Consider the following 20,447-nt stretch of genomic DNA (forward strand, 5'->3'; position numbering starts at 1 on the left):
GAGAGAGAGAGAGAGAGAGAGAGAGAGAGAGAGAGAGAGAGAGAGAGAGAGAGAGAGAGAGAGATAGTGATCCACAGAGAATTAAAAAGGATGGACATGGACCTTCATCACAAGACATGCTACCCAAATTCTTTTTAAGAGCTGAATAAGCTGGCGAGTTGGCAGAACATGCTGCTGAACTGTTTGAGAAAGGTAAGTGCAAAAGGTTGAGTGCTAGAAATTGATATAGGCAACTAAAGTCTTAAAGAGTTATTCATACTATGTTTTATTAATTCTATTTTAATTATTTAAATGTATTAGTACAACTGGGAGACAAAGACAATGAATTATACCTCATATAAATAATGATACATAATTGCTATTGCTACATTGCTATTGTTTAAATGTTTATTGTAAAGTGTTGACTCACTGGCCCCATATTTCCTTTTGCCTTGTGTTTAGGACATTTCTGCTGCATCATGCCAGAGGGAAATCATAGCACCGTGACTGAATTTATCCTTACTGGATTCCCTGGACTTGATCCAGAGTACCAAGGCCTTGTCTCAGCAGTATTGTTCTTAGTTTATATCTTAACTTTAACAGGCAATGTTACAATTCTTTTTTTATTTGCAACCAACCGCAGTCTCCATAAACCAATGTATTATATTATTCTAAATCTATGTACATGTGACATCCTTTTTAGCACAGTAACTTTACCTAAAATTATCAGTATGTATTGGTTTCAAACAGGGACCATTTCATTCACTGCTTGCTTTGTCCAAATGTACTTTGTTCACTATCTTGGCTCAGTGAATTCCTTGATTCTCTTCCTAATGGCTTTAGATAGGTATGTGGCGATCTGCCATCCTCTCAAATATCCCATTGTTCTTAAAAACTCCAATATCCAAATTCTCAGTATTACAGCATGGATTATTGCCAAAACAAGCCCTTTAATGTTAGTTATTAGGGCATACCCTCTCCCGTACTGTTCCTCAAACATTATCAACCACTGCTTCTGTGATCATATTGGTATAACAACCCTAGCATGCGTTAACAGGGCCCCTTATGCTCTTCCTGCTTTAATTTTTGCAATGTTTGTCTTACTGGGACCTCTGGCATTCATAGTGTTCTCATATAGCGCTATAATTATAGCAGTACTTAGGATTGCAAATGCACAAGGTCGCATTAAATCTCTGTCAACTTGCAGTACTCAGCTGATTATAATTTCACTCTATTATTTGCCCAGATGTTTTGTGTATTTAGCCAGCAATGTTGGCATAAAATTTAGTTCTGAGGTGCGAATAGTAATAATCATGGTTTATAGCCTTATCCCTCCAATGATTAATCCAATTATATATTGCTTAAGAGCTAAAGACATGAGAGAAAGCTTGTGGAAGCAATTTAACACAAAGACTGTTCCCAAAAAAGCAAAGGTTTCAGCTATTAGCAACTGATAAACCAATGCATTTATCTTTTTTTTTTTTTTTCTTCAGATATAGCCTTCTCTATTTGGGAAGACTTGAATGTTTATAAAAAACACTGATTGGGAACAAACTGAAAGCCAAAGCTGTCACAATGTTAACCATGTCATTTTGAAAAAAAAATTAAAATGGGTTTGCTAAACGTCTTCCGGCCTTCAACACTATTTTTGTGTCAAAGATTAACAGAATGATGGAATATTTAAAATAAGGGGTATATTTTTAAGCAACACTGTTCATGCAGTTGCTGCCAGGCCAAAAAAAGCTGGAAGTGGGAGTGTAGTAGTAGTTATACTACTCCCTACCTACTCCCTCTTAACAGAAACATTGACATTGTCTTTGACGTCCAGCACAGTAATGTATTTTTTTTCTTTCAGGTACACATACAAGAAATATACACTGTACCACCGGTCAAATAAATACTGCTTATCAAGTGTCTGTTGTACTATTCTATGAAGGTCATTGTCTTTTTCATATTCAGTTTGGATTTAATAGAAGTTTTGGATGTGCTAATGTGATCTTGCAGTGCAAACACTTTGACTGCAAATGTTTGAACAAAATATTATGACATTATTACTGTTACATCGGAAGCAATATATATAAAATGTCTAATTTGTATGTACGGCTAATACATTTTGTGTTACACAACAATTTGTTGTATTTGGCGAATGGAATGTGTTTGTTTAGCCAATACAACCATTACTTATCATGTATTATTATCTACTAATGTATTTATTCAGTATTTCAAAATCAAAGAAATATCTAAATATATTGCTAACATTAACATGCCATGTTAAATATTTTATCAACATCGTCCTCCTTCAGGGCCAACCTGGGATAATAATTTAGGCTGTGATTCTAACATCAGCATAGGCCAAACTCGAGCTCAGAAATTCTTACCATTTGGTTAGAATCAGGGAGAGGGACGAGTGCAAGACTGCCTTTAAGACTCCCAGTGGACATTATATGTATTTAGTTATGCTATTTGGTCTCACCAATGACTCCCCAGTCTTTCCAGGGGTAAGTCAATGATCGGCTCAATGTCTGTGTTTTTGTGTATCTAGATGACATTGTTATTTTGTCAAAGTCTAAACAGGAATATGTATTCCTCCAAAGGTGTTTAGAGAACCACCTCTTTGTAAAAGCTTCCACAACTCAGAGGTATCCTTCCGGGGCTTTGTCAATGCTGTTAACATCCAGTTGTGCCCGGCCAAGAACAAAGCAGTCATTGACTGGCCTCCTCCATCCACATGCAAGTAACTCCCCACTTTCTGGGCTTTGCGGACGACCGACGGTTCCTTGTAAGTACAATTTGGTTGCAGCTCCCTTCACTGCCCTAACCTCTCAGCATGAGTCCTTCCGTTGGTCCTCTGCGGCTGAAGGTCGCCCCCACACCCTTGGACATGGGTGTGGGGGCGGTTCTTTCTCAGCGGCCAGCTGAGGATCAGTCGATACTACAGCTAGGAAAAGTGCTGGAAGTCAGTGATAAGGGATGGATCCAGTATGCTGCGAGTGGGGACCCATGAGTGCTCTTCGGGATCATAACCCAACCAGTCCACTAGGTATTGCACTCCCCTACCATGCCACTGAGATTTGAGGAGGCGACGGAGAGTGTAGGCAGGTGCCCCATCGATGAGCTGTGGGGCTGGTGGGGGTTTCGAGAGGGGCCGAGGGGGACTCTCCTTGACAGGTTTATTCTTAGAAACATGGAAGGTGGGGTGAATTCTCATGGATAGTTGGCAGGGTGTTGTAGGCTTACTCGATCAACAGGAGTTGCTTAGAACCATGAGGAGTGGTTGCTTGAGGAGAGACAGCGCAAGAGGGGCTCCATCTCTTGATCCATTTGCTCGACTTGACCATTAGTTTGAGGGTGAAACCCAGATGTCAGCCTGACAGTGGCCACCAGCAGCCTGCAAAACTTGGACGAAAAGCGTGAGGTAAATTGTGGGAAGACCCTGGACCCCGGAACACATTTTGCAACATAACGTCAGCTGTTTTTAGTGGACTGGATTTATTCACGCATCCTAAAGTGAGGGGTCAAGGGACCCCTTTGAAAACGGCAATGCCAGTTTTTCCCTCATCAAAATGTAGCCCTACTCTGAATGGTACCATTGGATTCCTGATTCAGATTTCTCATCCTATGCGTTCTGTGCTGGCACCTCTCCCCAGGCCAGGCATATAAAGTAGTGCAGCAGATTGCACAAAGTATGTCATTTGTTGATTTGGACCTGCAGTTTACAAATCCTTTGACAAGCGGTCTTCAATTTATTTGATTCAATAGTTCCACATAAGTTTTACCTAACACAACAGGAAATCCCAATTTCCGGCTCTGGGGTCATATCAAACTTCTGCGGCGCCTGCAGTGCCAGGAGCGTAGTCTGATTATATGTGACACTACTCTGCGGCTCTCTGGAAGCTCTGCACAAGCTTTTCAGCAGAAGCCTAAATTACACTTTAGGTCTTCTAATTTCATATGATACCAGGATCTTCTTTATCTCTAAAATTTTTCAGCCGGGCCAGCTGCCGGGCTGTCGGGTTATTAACAAGTTAAGATCTGTGAATGTCAACAATGAATTGCCAGAGGCCCCATTCTTGCCAAAGTTATTCAAGATACAATCATAGACTGTTTAAAAGAAGTGAACATTGTCTTCGGGACGTCAGCCATTGGTTGGTTGACATTGAAGCTTCGAGTTTGGCTTTTTGGCTGTTACCATCTTGAATTTTTGGCTGTTGCCATCTTTCTTTTTTGCAAATAGTGAGCGGAAGAGACTTGTTTGGACTGTGGAGGAGTGACGTAGAGGTGCCGTATACGACTCTGGTAGCGGCGGCAACTTGTAAATTACAATGTAGCGCTCCCTAAAGCATAGACTGCTTTATGGTCTATTTCACTCTAAATGGGACCTTAATTTACAAAATGAACATGATGTTGTATTCAAGAAGACTTGAAACTATTTCAATTCAATTCAGTTTATTTTGTATAGCCCAGAATCACAAATGACAAATTTGCCTCAGAGGGCTTTACAATATGTGCACATGCGACATCCTCTGTCCTTCCCTCACATCGGCACAGGAAAAACTCCCCTAAAAAACCCCTTTAACAGGGAGAAAAAAAGGAAGAAACCTATGGGAGAACGACAGAGGAGGGATCCTTCTAACCTTCTAAACTAGTGATTGACACTATAAACTTATATTTATAATGTTTGCTAAGGTATTAAATCAAGTAAGAAGTAGGTTAATTTTCTCATAGATTTCTTTTTGCAACCAGAGGAGTTGGCCCCTGATGGTCATTAGAGTCAATGCAAGTTCATAGCACTTCTGCCTTGGCTTCACCTTTCAGAACCGCAGGTTGCCACCCGGATGGCAACCTATGTTATCATATCTGCTCAGCATTAAAGGTGTTGAATGGCTTTTCTTTTTTACCCCCCATTGGATAGAGGCTAGCTGCTTGTCCTTTCACATCTTTATGTTAAGCCATGTCCTGACTACAGTTATGTATATATTTATGTTTTAAAAGCCAAAAAGTGTAGTGTTGCTCAGAAAATGTTGAACTTTTCCTTTAAACAATGATGCTTGGTCAGAACTGTTCTATATAGTAGCTATATTGCATGTACAGTAAGGACAGCATTAGCATGAATTAAATGTCACATTTGTAGCTTTGAGTGACCGGTCTCAACAACCTATTTGAATTGTGATAAATTGGGTGCCCCCTGACTTTTCCACTAGCACTATCATCAAGTTAAGGTGTGAATTTTTTTAAGGAAAAAAAGCATCATATTCCAATATCCTCACCTGTTCTTTGTGTTAAGTGCTAATTAGCAATTACTTACATACTAAAGATGGTGAACATTGTAAACACTACAGCTCAATGTAGTTCAATCCTAGCAAATCTTACATTATAGAAGTACAGTGACGTGTTTGTTTTGGGATCATCATTAGACTCAGAAGCAGCAACACAAAAGGAATTCCAAGAGGAAGCTAATTAGTGTATTGTGTGTGTAATTTAAGTGTGCATGTGTGAGTGTGGGTCACTGTGTGTGGTGTGTGTCTTTGTACCTTGGGGAATTCTCATCTCAAAACAGTCTCATGCAATGTTGTTTTCCCAAGAATATTTCAGACACTGCTTCACAGACATCTTCTGATGAACTACTCTTTTCTCTAACTATCTTGGCAATGCATTAATGTTGTTTACATATGAACTGACACCTGAGTTAAGTTCTATAGATTTGGAAGAGGCAAAAAATGAATGATGTGAAATGCCAGTAAGTGTACTGTAGCCTGTAAGGCAGCAACACCTTCTGATACCTCAGGTTCTTCTATGGCTGCAGTAGCTCTTTAGCGTGACCACTTTTGGGTCTCAAAAGGTTCACAATTTTCTTGATTTCACTTCTGAATTTGATGGTAAGCTAGTGTAAAGAAATCAAAATTGGTGTTACATAAGACCTTTTATAGGATTTAGCAGCAGCATTTTGGGCTACATGTAAGTGATCCAGGAAAGTCCCTATAAAGTAGGTGAAAAGGGAATTGCAATAGTCAAGACGAAAGATCAAAAGAACGTGCAATAATTATCCCCATCAAGGCTAGGGGTTTACAATAATAGAGGGTAGATTTTACAAAAGAGCAGAGGGAACAAATACTTTCAATCAAGAAGTTGCTGCTTTCTAAACAAGCAACAAAACCTCATATTTAAGAGGATTTAACCAGCAAATCTTTGACAATTTAAATTGATAAGTGACTGGTGTCATTCACTAATTACCGGCCAAATTCCATCCACTCTTTTCATTGTTTTTTCAAAGAATGAATGTTGGTGAAAAATCTCAAGGTGGCCTTGATTGCATCTAAAATTAATTTTGTGCTTTAGCCATCATCTTTAGAGATACTTGTTAGAAAACTGAATACAGGTTTTACCATTTATGAAGATTAAACTTCTGTACTACTTACAACACTAATCATGCTTCTGCTGCTACTGCTACTTTTTAGTGGTGTAGTGAAGACCCCCTTAACCGAGAGCAAATCATGGCCCAGTCCAGTGTTTAGAGACCGAGACAAGACAAAGACTTTGACGGGTTGAGATTCCTCTCCATTCATCTCTTGTATTTCCTTATATACTGTACATCTGTGTATGTATAAATGTACCTTGAGAAAATTCTTGATAAAATAATCAAAAGGCATTTCAATGGAACATTTTTGTTTTTGTCTTCTATGAGCAACCACAGTATAACGTTAACAAATGTATCAACAATGCACGGATAATTTAGTGATACACCTCAATTGTGGTCTTGAAATAACATCCAGAGGACTCTGTGTTTGAGGCCGAAACAACACTGAGTAAAAATGCGGCTGTTTCAGAGAACTTAAAAAAGTATTCTTGAGACTAAGACTGATCTTGAGTACTGCAACACTGCTATTTTTCATTCACTTAGACTAATCACGTGCGATGTGCTAAGAGACCTGCATTAAACACTGGGGATATTAACACTCTCGTCAGTATAAATTAAGGTACACAGTGGGGGTTTGTTCACGTGTAATTGTTTAGTCCTGTGGGACATATACTTCATCAGCATTATTAAATAAATGTTTTTTTCAAATAATCCTGATGAGATGAGTGTTCCTTGCTTTGCAATGTCAAGTAAAGTATTTCCCCACTGAACAATTTAATGCTAATTATTGGCGGAAAGCAAAATATTAACACCTAATGAGAAAAAAGAAACTTATGATATACAAGTTACTATTACCATTAATGTTAATGTTTATTTTTTAATTGGTGGACATCTATCTGCTTGATGAAGTTATTTCATGGCACTTTTTATATAGAAAAGGTCTAGTATTTTTTATTAACAGAGACCCAACAGTTCCCACAATGAGCATCAGGGGGTTCATTTCCCTTTAACAGGAAGAAACCTGGAGCAGAACCAGGTAGAGAGAGAGAGAGAGAGAGAGAGAGAGAGAGAGAGAGAGAGAATTAGTGACCCACAGAGAATTAAAAAGGATGGACATGGACCTTCATCACAAGACATGCTACCCAAATTCTTTTTAAGAGCTGAATAAGCTGGCGAGTTGGCAGAACATGCTGCTGAACTGTTTGAGAAAGGTAAGTGCAAAAGGTTGAGTGCTAGAAATTGATATAGGCAACTAAAGTCTTAAAGAGTTATTCATACTATGTTTTATTAATTCTATTTTAATTATTTAAATGTATTAGTACAACTGGGAGACAAAGACAATGAATTATACCTCATATAAATAATGATACATAATTGCTATTGCTACATTGCTATTGTTTAAATGTTTATTGTAAAGTGTTGACTCACTGGCCCCATATTTCCTTTTGCCTTGTGTTTAGGACATTTCTGCTGCATCATGCCAGAGGGAAATCATAGCACCGTGACTGAATTTATCCTTACTGGATTCCCTGGACTTGATCCAGAGTACCAAGGCCTTGTCTCAGCAGTATTGTTCTTAGTTTATATCTTAACTTTAACAGGCAATGTTACAATTCTTTTTTTATTTGCAACCAACCGCAGTCTCCATAAACCAATGTATTATATTATTCTAAATCTATGTACATGTGACATCCTTTTTAGCACAACAACTTTACCTAAAATTATCAGTAAGTATTGGTTTCAAACAGGGACCATTTCATTCACTGCTTGCTTTGTCCAAATGTACTTTGTTCACTACCTTGGCTCAGTGAATTCCTTGATTCTCTTCCTAATGGCTTTAGATAGGTATGTGGCGATCTGCCATCCTCTCAAATATCCCATTGTTCTTAAAAACTCCAATATCCAAATTCTCAGTATTACAGCATGGATTATTGCCAAGGCAGCCCCTTTAATGTTAGTTATTAGGGCATACCCTCTCCCGTACTGTTCCTCAAACATTATCAACCACTGCTTCTGTGATCATATTGGTATAACAACCCTAGCATGCGTTAACAGGGCCCCTTATGCTCTTCCTGCTTTAATTTTTGCAATGTTTGTCTTACTGGGACCTCTGGCATTCATAGTGTTCTCATATAGCGCTATAATTATAGCAGTACTTAGGATTGCAAATGCACAAGGTCGCATTAAATCTCTGTCAACTTGCAGTACTCAGCTGATTATAATCTCACTCTATTATTTGCCCAGATGTTTTGTGTATTTAGCCAATCATGCTGGCATAAAATTTAGTTCTGAGGTGCGAATAGTAATAATCATGGTTTATAGCCTTTTCCCTCCAATGATTAATCCAATTATATATTGCTTAAGAGCTAAAGACATGAGAGAGAGCTTGTTGAAGAAAGTCAACGGATGCATCTTTCCAAAAAAAGCACAAGTTTCAGCTATTAGCAGCTGATAAACCAATGCATTTATCAATGCTTTCTTCATATTTAGCCTTCTCTATTTGTGATGACTGGAAAGTTTCATAAAAACACTGATTGGAACAAATTAAAAAGCCAAAGCTGTCACAATGTTAACCATGTCATTTTGGATACAGCTTAAAATGGGTTTTGCTAAAAGTCTTCTAGCCTGCAACATTATTTTTGTCTAAAAGGAGGTCAAAAGTGTTTATACAGAACGACGGAATATATCTATTGTTTTATTCTGACCTATAATTGATCTGGCAATGTCTCACACTATTTCCTGTTCATGCAGTTGCTGCCAGGCCCAAAAGATATGACAAGATATGACAAAAAAAACATATTGCAATTTTGACAAACTGACAAGGGAACACAGGAAGTGAACCGGTTTAAGTGATAAGTGACTGATGAAGGAAGTGAGAACAGGTGAGCAGGTGAATGATGAATTCTGGTGGAAAAGCCTGAGGGCATCTGGTGGACAGCAAGGGATAGGCAATTCCTGGTTTTGAGGAAGTGGGAATGTGGATAAAGAGGTGGACAGAGAGGCAGAATGCCACAACCTTAAACAATAAAAAAAAAAAAAAAAAAAAAAAGACAGCACCACTAAAGGTCAACTGATCAAAGACTTTGCTTTGCTTCATCTCACCTCTGTCACCTCATACCTGAAAAAAAGTTTCTCTTGAACTTGATGCGAAACATGTGTATGGCCAGTTAACTGTTGTGATTCACCTCTATGTTCTGTGTCTCACTGAGAGGAAATCAATCATCAGTCTGTATTAATTATCCAAAAAGCATAAAAGAAAAACAAACTAAAGTCGCCGGCCACTTTCTCACACTGTGAATATTTTAACAAACATCCTGCTATATGTCTCATAGAATGTGGCAACCGCAGTGCACAACATTCACCAGCCAAAAGTTTTATTCTATTGGGAGAGGTGAATAACGTAATACAACACCTACTGAGTGGCCAAATATGTTGTTACATCATTCACTAAGGAGCATTTATACTGTGCCGTAAAGACTTCAGCCTGGAGTGAGATGACTCAGGATTGGGGAACAGCTAGATCATAAAGACTACCTCTAGATAATGTCTGAAGGATGATCAATAGTTAATTACAATTTTTTACAAGAGAGCATTTCCCCCAACATTTTAACACTTTTAAATCATAATGATTAATACAAACATAACAGCAATCAAAGATTTCATAATACTTGGATTTCCAGGACTTGACCCAACATATTATGCACCTGTCTCAACTCTTCTTTTCTTTACCTACTTAGTTATTGTAGTTGGAAATATTTTTATTCTAATTGTTGTTGGGGTTGAGAGGCAGCTTTATAAACCAACATATCTGATTTTCTGTCATCTGGCAATGAATGATTTGTTATTCGGGACAGTGACCTTACCAAAAATGATATCCAGATACTGGTGGGTTGACAAATTTATATCTTTTGATGCCTGCTTCACTCAGATGTACTTTGTTCATTCCTTAGGAGCAATTCATTCTCTCCTTCTGCTGATTATGGCCCTTGATCGTTTTATTGCGGTGTGTTTTCCATTGAAATATCCTGTTCTAATAACAAACAAGATTGTTTCTATGGCTTGTGGGTTTTCGTGGATTGGGACATTTCTTAGGATGTTGGCAGTTGTATTTCATGCTCTGACTTTGACTTATTGTAATTCTAACATCATTGTGCAATGCTATTGTGACCACATATCAATTACAAGCCTGGCGTGTGGTGGAGATATAGAATATGTTAAGGCTGTTGCTGTAAGTCTTGCAATGTTTAGTCTTTTGCTTCCACTTTCATTTGTAATTTTTTCCTATATTTCCATATTTGTAGTTGTTTTAAAAGTAACAAACCAGGAGGGGCGATATAAAACCTTATCAACTTGTACACCACAGTTATTGATTTCTTGCCTGTATTACCTGCCAAGATGTTTTGTTTATCTAGCTCATGCTACAGGATTCTCTTTTAGTTTGGATATCCGCATTTTATTGATATTGTTGTACAGCCTTCTTCCCTGTGCTGTTAATCCAATCATATATTGCTTCAAAACAAAAGATATCAAAGACATTCTGATAAAGAGATTGAAAAATTCCATAGTCGGAATGAAGTAAAATGCAATGTGATCCAGTGTTCAAATGTGTGCATTCGATTCTAAAAATATAAGATCTGTAAAATGTTCTGTACTAAAAAGTGAATGTAAGAAAGTGACATGATCCATGTGGCATTAAAATGAAACAAAAAAGACCATAGTGCCTTACTTTTCTTTCACAACTACTAAGTGTTTATTTAACATTTCGATGAGCCAGATTCAAATGTGCAAATCATGTTTTTAAAGAAAAGTTGCTCTACCGTATTGTACTTTATAATTTTCCAACAGAACTTTAAACTGGTGCTGGACATTTTCTATTTAATGATGACCATATGACATACATAAGTAATCAAGACCAACAGCAGAGGACTGGCCTATTCCTATATCGTAATTCTTAATGCTTTTCATTGGTGCCACCAAGTCAGATTCTGCACAAATCAGAACAAAAGCTGCTCCGTTTGTTTAGGGTGAATGAGTTTAGCATAGGTTTTACATGCCACCCACATGCATAGGCTCAAATATTGACTACATGCATTGTAGTAAACTGAGTGTACAGGTAGGTTTATTCCAGTTTGTTGTTCAATGTTGGTCTCTATCAAAAGTGCTAAAATGTTACTGATCATTACATTAGTAGCTACCAATTTAGTATAATAATATGGACAGAAAACCCCAATATAATGCTACAGCCTTTTAAAAATCAAAATGATGGGCCTGAAATTGACTCCATCCTGCCAAACTATTTTGACGCCAGACACACGTGTTAGCGTCAACCCTGCAGTGTGCTGTCACTTTAACGTTATGGAAAGATAGTTGTTCTGAGTGAACAATGAAAAAGTTGTTGCATCCTGTGTTGACTTTTTCAACATTTAACCAAGGTATAGTCTTTCTTCAACCTTAACCAGTAGCTTTGAATTACATTATCATAACCATAAAAAAGACATGAATATTTACACTGCTGTGCAAAGGTTTTGAATCGGCTGCCACAAAAGCTTGATTATGTACAGTCAGATGGCTGAGAAGACTACTCCTTGTTACAAATAAATTGTATTGAAGGTTTGCAAAAAAGCTATGTTTTGTACATTTGGAACAGATCACTGTACAATGGTTCATCCAGACTGATAATTCAAAGGGCAAAAAGAGAGAAAGATTTGTCAGAGCACCGGTTCAATAGGAATGGCTGAATCACTAGTCTCTGGTAAAAAAAAAAGTCTTAGCATCAAAATGTGTGCAGATTTAAATAGGAATAGGCTCCTGTTTCAGTGGAAAATGCACAATGATGCCTATAAGAGGATGGAATTAACAGGCGACTTGCCTTAGAAAAGCTATGTTAAAACTTTGTTGTAGTAATAGAAGGTTAGTGTAGGAATAGCACTATTAGAATTGGATCAGGGAATTTCAGCTGAACATACTATGGACTGAGAAATTACATTTCAGACCTATTCAATCTAATCATTGCAGTAGACTGCAAAAAAAGAATTCTGTTAAAAAATAAAATATTTCGAGCCAAGTACCGTTCAATAATGATATCAAGTCACCCTATTTAGGAACTGGATAACAAATCCAAAAGCTAAGGGTAGTTGAGGGTAAAATGGGTCCAACAGTATTCTCCCGTGTCATGCAACACTGTGGGTGTTGATTGATTACATTTAAGTTTTAACAATTGTATTTATTATACTTTTGAGGCTAAAAATATATGTTTCAAATGTAAGTAATAAGTCATTGTAATTTATTTATCTATTTTGTTTTCCTTTTTTTCCCTTCTTAATTCTGACTTTAGCTTCATCCAAGCTTTTATGAATTAGATAATTAGATGTTTTTTGTTCCTTTGTTAAACTTGTTGGAAATAGGAAACAACAAACCAACTAATGGCTGTTTGATTAACCTGATGATCCTTTGAGGATATGTCAGATCAAACTTGATAAATGGCTGATAAAACCTGGCATCCAGACATTGTAATGTGTGTTTGGATACCACCTCCAAGTTAGAGCCGTATTCAGATAGTAGAGCATCAACCTCATTAGATATACTTTTTGTTATAAGTTATTTTCAGATATAAGGGGATCATTTTGAATAGTTGGGTCTTGAATATGTCTTTTGACTATATGATATATTGGTAGTGTATCCTGCATTTAACATTGTAAAGGTCTAATCTTTGCTTTTACCTTGCAGGTCTTCATTCCATGTCTTGTTTCTGAATACTTATTGTAAACTTAAAATGATGATTGCTAATTTGACAGGGATGAGAAGCTTCTTGATCCTTGGATTCCCTGGACTTTCTCCAAAGCATTACGGACCTGTGTCAGCTCTGCTTTTTTTCATCTACCTAGCTATTGCAATAGAAAATATTTTCATTTTGACATTTGTGATCTTTGAGAAGTCTCTGCAAAAACCAACATATCTGGTCTTTTGTCACCTGGCTCTGAATGACTTAACATTTGGCACTTTGACTCTCCCCAGGATAATATCAAAATACTGGTTTGGTGATAGCATTATTTCATTTTATGGGTGCTTTACACAGATGTTCTTTGTTCATTATTTAGGATCAGTAACTTCGTTCATGTTGTTGGTAATGACTCTCGACCGCTTTATTGCAATATGTATTCCACTGCGTTATCCTGTCCTAATGACAAACAACATCATATCTGTGCTCTGTGGGTTTGCTTGGTTCATCCCTCTGCCTTTGGTGGTAGCTATTGTACTCCATGCCCTCACTTTACCTTTCTGTAAATCAAATATCATTGCTCAGTGCTACTGTGACCACATTTCTATAACAAGTCAGGCTTGTGGTGAGAATGTTAAAATTGTACAGGTCACTGCTCTCTGCGTGGCCATGATTTGTCTATTGCTTCCTCTTGCATTCATCGTGTTTTCTTACATCTCTATCCTTGTGGTTATTTTGAAAATGTCCAATGCTGCAGGTCGCAAGAGAACCTTATCAACTTGTACCCCACAAATATTCATCACTTGCCTCTTTTACCTTCCCAGGTGTTTTGTTTATGTATCTAATACTGTTGGATTTTCTTTCAGTTTAGATGTGCGTATTTTCTTGATATTGTGGTACAGTCTTCTCCCTGCTGCTGTTAATCCTATCATATATTGTTTTAAGACTCAAGCCATTAAGCAGATGTTAAAGAAGAGGCTGAGGAAAACTAAAATTGGAACTAAGATACAACTTTCATATTAATGACTTTACCTAAAATTATCAGTATGTATTGGTTTCAAACAGGGACCATTTCATTCACTGCTTGCTTTGTCCAAATGTACTTTGTTCACTATCTTGGCACAGTGAATTCCTATATTCTCTTCCTAATGGCTTTAGATAGGTATGTGGCGATCTGCCATCCTCTCAAATATCCCATTGTTCTTAAAAACTCCAATATCCAAATTCTCAGTATTACAGCATGGATTATTGCCAAGGCAGGCCCTTTAATGTTAGTTATTAGGGCATACCCTCTCCCGTACTGTTCCTCAAACATTATCAACCACTGCTTCTGTGATCATATTGGTATAACAACCCTAGCATGCGTTAACAGGGCCCCTTATGCTCTTCCTGCTTTAATTTTTGCAATGTTTGTCTTACTGGGACCTCTGGCATTCATAGTGTTCTCATATAGCGCTATAATTATAGCAGTACTTAGGATTGCAAATGCACAAGGTCGCATTAAATCTCTGTCAACTTGCAGTACTCAGCTGATTATAATCTCACTCTATTATTTGCCCAGATGTTTTGTGTATTTAGCCAATCATGCTGGCATAAAATTTAGTTCTGAGGTGCGAATAGTAATAATCATGGTTTATAGCCTTATCCCTCCAATGATTAATCCAATTATATATTGCTTAAGGGCTAAAGACATGAGAGAGAGCTTGTGGAAGAAAGTCAACGGATGCATCTTTCCAAAAAAAGCACAAGTTTCAGCTATTAGCAGCTGATAAACCAATGCATTTATCAATGCTTTCTTCATATTTAGCCTTCTCTATTTGTGATGACTGGAAAGTTTCATAAAAACACTGATTGGAACAAATTAAAAAGCCAAAGCTGTCACAATGTTAACCATGTCATTTTGGATACAGCTTAAAATGGGTTTTGCTAAAAGTCTTCTAGCCTGCAACATTATTTTTGTCTAAAAGGAGGTCAAAAGTGTTTATACAGAATGACGGAATATATCTATTGTTTTATTCTGACCTATAATTGATCTGGCAATGTCTCACACTATTTCCTGTTCATGCAGTTGCTGCCAGGCCCAAAAGATATGACAAGATATGACAAAAAAAACATATTGCAATTTTGACAAACTGACAAGGGAACACAGGAAGTGAACCGGTTTAAGTGATAAGTGACTGATGAAGGAAGTGAGAACAGGTGAGCAGGTGAATGATGAATTCTGGTGGAAAAGCCTGAGGGCATCTGGTGGACAGCAAGGGATAGGCAATTCCTGGTTTTGAGGAAGTGGGGATGTGGATAAAGAGGTGGACAGAGAGGCAGAATGCCACAACCTTAAACAATAAAAAAAAAGACAGCACCACTAAAGGTCAACTGATCAAAGACTTTGCTTTGCTTCATCTCACCTCTGTCACCTCATACCTGAAAAAAAGTTTCTCTTGAACTTGATGCGAAACATGTGTATGGCCAGTTAACTGTTGTGATTCACCTCTATGTTCTGTGTCTCACTGAGAGGAAATCAATCATCAGTCTGTATTAATTATCCAAAAAGCATAAAAGAAAAACAAACTAAAGTCGCCGGCCACTTTCTCACACTGTGAATATTTTAACAAACATCCTGCTATATGTCTCATAGAATGTGGCAACCGCAGTGCACAACATTCACCAGCCAAAGGTTTTATTCTACTGGGAGAGGTGAATAACGTAATACAACACCTACTGAGTGGCCAAATATGTTGTTACATCATTCACTAAGGAGCATTTATACTGTGCCGTAAAGACTTCAGCCTGGAGTGAGATGACTCAGGATTGGGGAACAGCTAGATCATAAAGACTACCTCTAGATAATGTCTGAAGGATGATCAATAGTTAATTACAATTTTTTACAAGAGAGCATTTCCCCCAACATTTTAACACTTTTAAATCATAATGATTAATACAAACATAACAGCAATCAAAGATTTCATAATACTTGGATTTCCAGGACTTGACCCAACATATTATGCACCTGTCTCAACTCTTCTTTTCTTTACCTACTTAGTTATTGTAGTTGGAAATATTTTTATTCTAATTGTTGTTGGGGTTGAGAGGCAGCTTTATAAACCAACATATCTGATTTTCTGTCATCTGGCAATGAATGATTTGTTATTCGGGACAGTGACCTTACCAAAAATGATATCCAGATACTGGTGGGTTGACAAATTTATATCTTTTGATGCCTGCTTCACTCAGATGTACTTTGTTCATTCCTTAGGAGCAATTCATTCTCTCCTTCTGCTGATTATGGCCCTTGATCGTTTTATTGCGGTGTGTTTTCCATTGAAATATCCTGTTCTAATAACAAACAAGATTGTTTCTATGGCTTGTGGGTTTTCGTGGATTGGGACATTTCTTAGGATGTTGGCAGTTGTATTTCATGCTCTGACTTTGACTTATTGTAATTCTAACATCATTGTGCAATGCTATTGTGACCACATATCAATTACAAGCCTGGCGTGTGGTGGAGATATAGAATATGTTAAGGCTGTTGCTGTAAGTCTTGCAATGTTTAGTCTTTTGCTTCCACTTTCATTTGTAATTTTTTCCTATATTTCCATATTTGTAGTTGTTTTAAAAGTAACAAACCAGGAGGGGCGATATAAAACCTTATCAACTTGTACACCACAGTTATTGATTTCTTGCCTGTATTACCTGCCAAGATGTTTTGTTTATCTAGCTCATGCTACAGGATTCTCTTTTAGTTTGGATATCCGCATTTTATTGATATTGTTGTACAGCCTTCTTCCCTGTGCTGTTAATCCAATCATATATTGCTTCAAAACAAAAGATATCAAAGACATTCTGATAAAGAGATTGAAAAATTCCATAGTCGGAATGAAGTAAAATGCAATGTGATCCAGTGTTCAAATGTGTGCATTCGATTCTAAAAATATAAGATCTGTAAAATGTTCTGTACTAAAAAGTGAATGTAAGAAAGTGACATGATCCATGTGGCATTAAAATGAAACAAAAAAGACCATAGTGCCTTACTTTTCTTTCACAACTACTAAGTGTTTATTTAAGATTTTGATATATTTCAATGAGCCAGATTCAAATGTGCAAATCATGTTTTTAAAGAAAAGTTGCTCTACCTTATTGTACTTTATAATTTCCAACAGTAGATGTCAGATCAAGCCAACCGGGATGTATTATAATCCACACCATGGGGATTTTAGAACATGAGACAGTTTCAAATATAACAATCAGTACATTCTCACTCCCAACTCATCAAATACTGCCTTTTGGTCAGTTCCCCTTTGCATGGGATCAGCCAACTGTGCTATAATACAAATATCAAACCATGAACACATGACCAACACCACCTTTATTTTCCTAAAGTTACTGTGAGGAACTTTAAACTGGTGCTGGACATTTTCTATTTAATGATGACCATATGACATACATAAGTAATCAAGACCAACAGCAGAGGACTGGCCTATTCCTATATCGTAATTCTTAATGCTTTTCATTGGTGCCACCAAGTCAGATTCTGCACAAATCAGAACAAAAGCTGCTCCGTTTGTTTAGGGTGAATGAGTTTAGCATAGGTTTTACATGCCACCCACATGCATAGGCTCAAATATTGACTACATGCATTGTAGTAAACTGAGTGTACAGGTAGGTTTATTCCAGTTTGTTGTTCAATGTTTGTCTCTATCAAAAGTGCTAAAATGTTACTGATCATTACATTAGTAGCTACCAATTTAGTATAATAATATGGACAGAAAACCCCAATATAATGCTACAGCCTTTTAAAAATCAAAATGATGGGCCTGAAATTGACTCCATCCTGCCAAACTATTTTGACGCCAGACACACGTGTTAGCGTCAACCCTGCAGTGTGCTGTCACTTTAACGTTATGGAAAGATAGTTGTTCTGAGTGAACAATGAAAAGGTTGTTGCATCCTGTGTTGACTTTTTCAACATTTAACCAAGGTATAGTCTTTCTTCAACCTTAACCAGTAGCTTTGAATTACATTATCATAACCATAAAAAAGACATGAATATTTAAATTGTATTGAAGGTTGGCATAAAAGTTATGTTTTGTACATTAGGAACAGATCACTGTACAAGGGTTCATCCAGACTGATAATTCAAAGTGCAAAAACAGACAAAGATTTGTCAGAGCACCAGTTCAAAAGGAATGGCTGAATCACTAGTCTCTGGTAAAAACAAAGGTCAAAGCATAGCAAATGTGTGCAGATTTAAATAGGAATAGGCTCCTGTTTCAGTGGAAAATGCACAATGATGCCTATAAGAGGATGGAATTAACAGGCGACTTGCCTTAGAAAAGCTATGTTAAAACTTTGTTGTAGTAATAGAAGGTTAGTGTAGGAATAGCACTATTAGAATTGGATCAGGGAATTTCAGCTGAACATACTATGGACTGAGAAATTACATTTCAGACCTATTCAATCTAATCATTGCAGTAGACTGCAAAAAAAGAATTCTGTTAAAAAATAAAATATTTCGAGCCAAGTACCGTTCAATAATGATATCAAGTCACCCTATTTAGGAACTGGATAACAAATCCAAAAGCTAAGGGTAGTTGAGGGTAAAATGGGTCCAACAGTATTCTCCCGTGTCATGCAACACTGTGGGATTGATTACATTTAAGTTTTAACAATTGTATTTATTATACTTTTGAGGCTAAAAATATATGTTTCAAATGTAAGTAATAAGTCATTGTAATTTATTTATCTATTTTGTTTTCCTTTTTTTCCCTTCTTAATTCTGACTTTAGCTTCATCCAAGCTTTTATGAATTAGATAATTAGATGTTTTTTGTTCCTTTGTTAAACTTGTTGGAAATAGGAAACAACAAACCAACTAATGGCTGTTTGATTAACCTGATGATCCTTTGAGGATATGTCAGATCAAACTTGATAAATGACTGATAAAACCTGGCATCCAGACATTGTAATGTGTGTTTGGATACCACCTCCAAGTTAGAGCCGTATTCAGATAGTAGAGCATCAACCTCATTAGATATACTTTTTGTTATAAGTTATTTTCAGATATAAGGGGATCATTTTGAATAGTTGGGTCTTGAATATGTCTTTTGACTATATGATATATTGGTAGTGTATCCTGCATTTAACATTGTAAAGGTCTAATCTTTGCTTTTACCTTGCAGGTCTTCATTCCATGTCTTGTTTCTGAATACTTATTGTAAACTTAAAATGATGATTGCTAATTTGACAGGGATGAGAAGCTTCTTGATCCTTGGATTCCCTGGACTTTCTCCAAAGCATTACGGACCTGTGTCAGCTCTGCTTTTTTTCATCTACCTAGCTATTGCAATAGAAAATATTTTCATTTTGACATTTGTGATCTTTGAGAAGTCTCTGCAAAAACCAACATATCTGGTCTTTTGTCACCTGGCTCTGAATGACTTAACATTTGGCACTTTGACTCTCCCCAGGATAATATCAAAATACTGGTTTGGTGATAGCATTATTTCATTTTATGGGTGCTTTACACAGATGTTCTTTGTTCATTATTTAGGATCAGTAACTTCGTTCATGTTGTTGGTAATGACTCTCGACCGCTTTATTGCAATATGTATTCCACTGCGTTATCCTGTCCTAATGACAAACAACATCATATCTGTGCTCTGTGGGTTTGCTTGGTTCATCCCTCTGCCTTTGGTGGTAGCTATTGTACTCCATGCCCTCACTTTACCTTTCTGTAAATCAAATATCATTGCTCAGTGCTACTGTGACCACATTTCTATAACAAGTCAGGCTTGTGGTGAGAATGTTAAAATTGTACAGGTCACTACTCTCTGCATGGCCATGGTTTGTCTATTGCTTCCTCTTGCATTCATCGTGTTTTCTTACATCTCTATCCTTGTGGTTATTTTGAAAATGTCCAATGCTGCAGGTCGCAAGAGAACCTTATCAACTTGTACCCCACAAATATTCATCACTTGCCTCTTTTACCTTCCCAGGTGTTTTGTTTATGTATCTAATACTGTTGGATTTTCTTTCAGTTTAGATGTGCGTATTTTCTTGATATTGTGGTACAGTCTTCTCCCTGCTGCTGTTAATCCTATCATATATTGTTTTAAGACTCAAGCCATTAAGGAGATGTTAAAGAAGAGGCTGAGGAAAACTAAAATTGGAATTAAGATACAACTTTCATATTAATGAAGCTGACAGATGATGGGACATTATGGACAAATCCCAACCTTACATTTTGGGCTTAACACTTATCTCCCAACTTTCATTCCTGCTTTCCAACAGCCATTCATTTGTTCAAATTTCATTGTTGGTATTCTTTTTCCTTTCTTCACCTTTAGTGCACAGGAAACATGGCATACTGCTAAATAAGTCTAAGTTTCATCTTTCGCAC

General features: G+C 37.1%; 4 protein-coding genes and 2 pseudogenes across 4 annotated transcripts; all 6 read left to right on the forward strand.

The window, feature by feature from the left end:
* The first annotated feature begins 458 nt into the window (after positions 1–458).
* Positions 459–1,433, forward strand: LOC129092550 (olfactory receptor 2AT4-like). Its single transcript, XM_054600538.1, has one exon. The coding sequence runs from the start codon at positions 459–461 to the stop codon at positions 1,431–1,433; it is 975 nt and encodes a 324-aa protein (XP_054456513.1).
* Positions 1,434–7,811: 6,378 nt separating this feature from the next.
* On the forward strand, positions 7,812–8,786 carry LOC129094365 (olfactory receptor 2AT4-like). Its single transcript, XM_054602505.1, has one exon. The coding sequence runs from the start codon at positions 7,812–7,814 to the stop codon at positions 8,784–8,786; it is 975 nt and encodes a 324-aa protein (XP_054458480.1).
* Positions 8,787–9,959: 1,173 nt separating this feature from the next.
* Positions 9,960–10,925, forward strand: LOC129097507 (olfactory receptor 52K1-like; annotated as a pseudogene).
* Positions 10,926–13,106: 2,181 nt separating this feature from the next.
* Positions 13,107–14,075, forward strand: LOC129093359 (olfactory receptor 52E8-like). Its single transcript, XM_054601364.1, has one exon. It carries the CDS (start codon positions 13,107–13,109, stop codon positions 14,073–14,075), a length of 969 nt encoding a protein of 322 aa, XP_054457339.1.
* A 1,905-nt stretch (positions 14,076–15,980) lies between these two features.
* LOC129097514 (olfactory receptor 52K1-like) lies at positions 15,981–16,946 on the forward strand (annotated as a pseudogene).
* A 2,327-nt stretch (positions 16,947–19,273) lies between these two features.
* LOC129095773 (olfactory receptor 52E8-like) lies at positions 19,274–20,242 on the forward strand. The gene has a single exon (XM_054604333.1). It carries the CDS (start codon positions 19,274–19,276, stop codon positions 20,240–20,242), a length of 969 nt encoding a protein of 322 aa, XP_054460308.1.
* Positions 20,243–20,447: the final 205 nt, after the last annotated feature.

The sequence above is a fragment of the Anoplopoma fimbria genome, chromosome 1, assembly GCF_027596085.1.
Source record: "Anoplopoma fimbria isolate UVic2021 breed Golden Eagle Sablefish chromosome 1, Afim_UVic_2022, whole genome shotgun sequence".
Lineage (NCBI taxonomy): Eukaryota > Metazoa > Chordata > Actinopteri > Perciformes > Anoplopomatidae > Anoplopoma > Anoplopoma fimbria.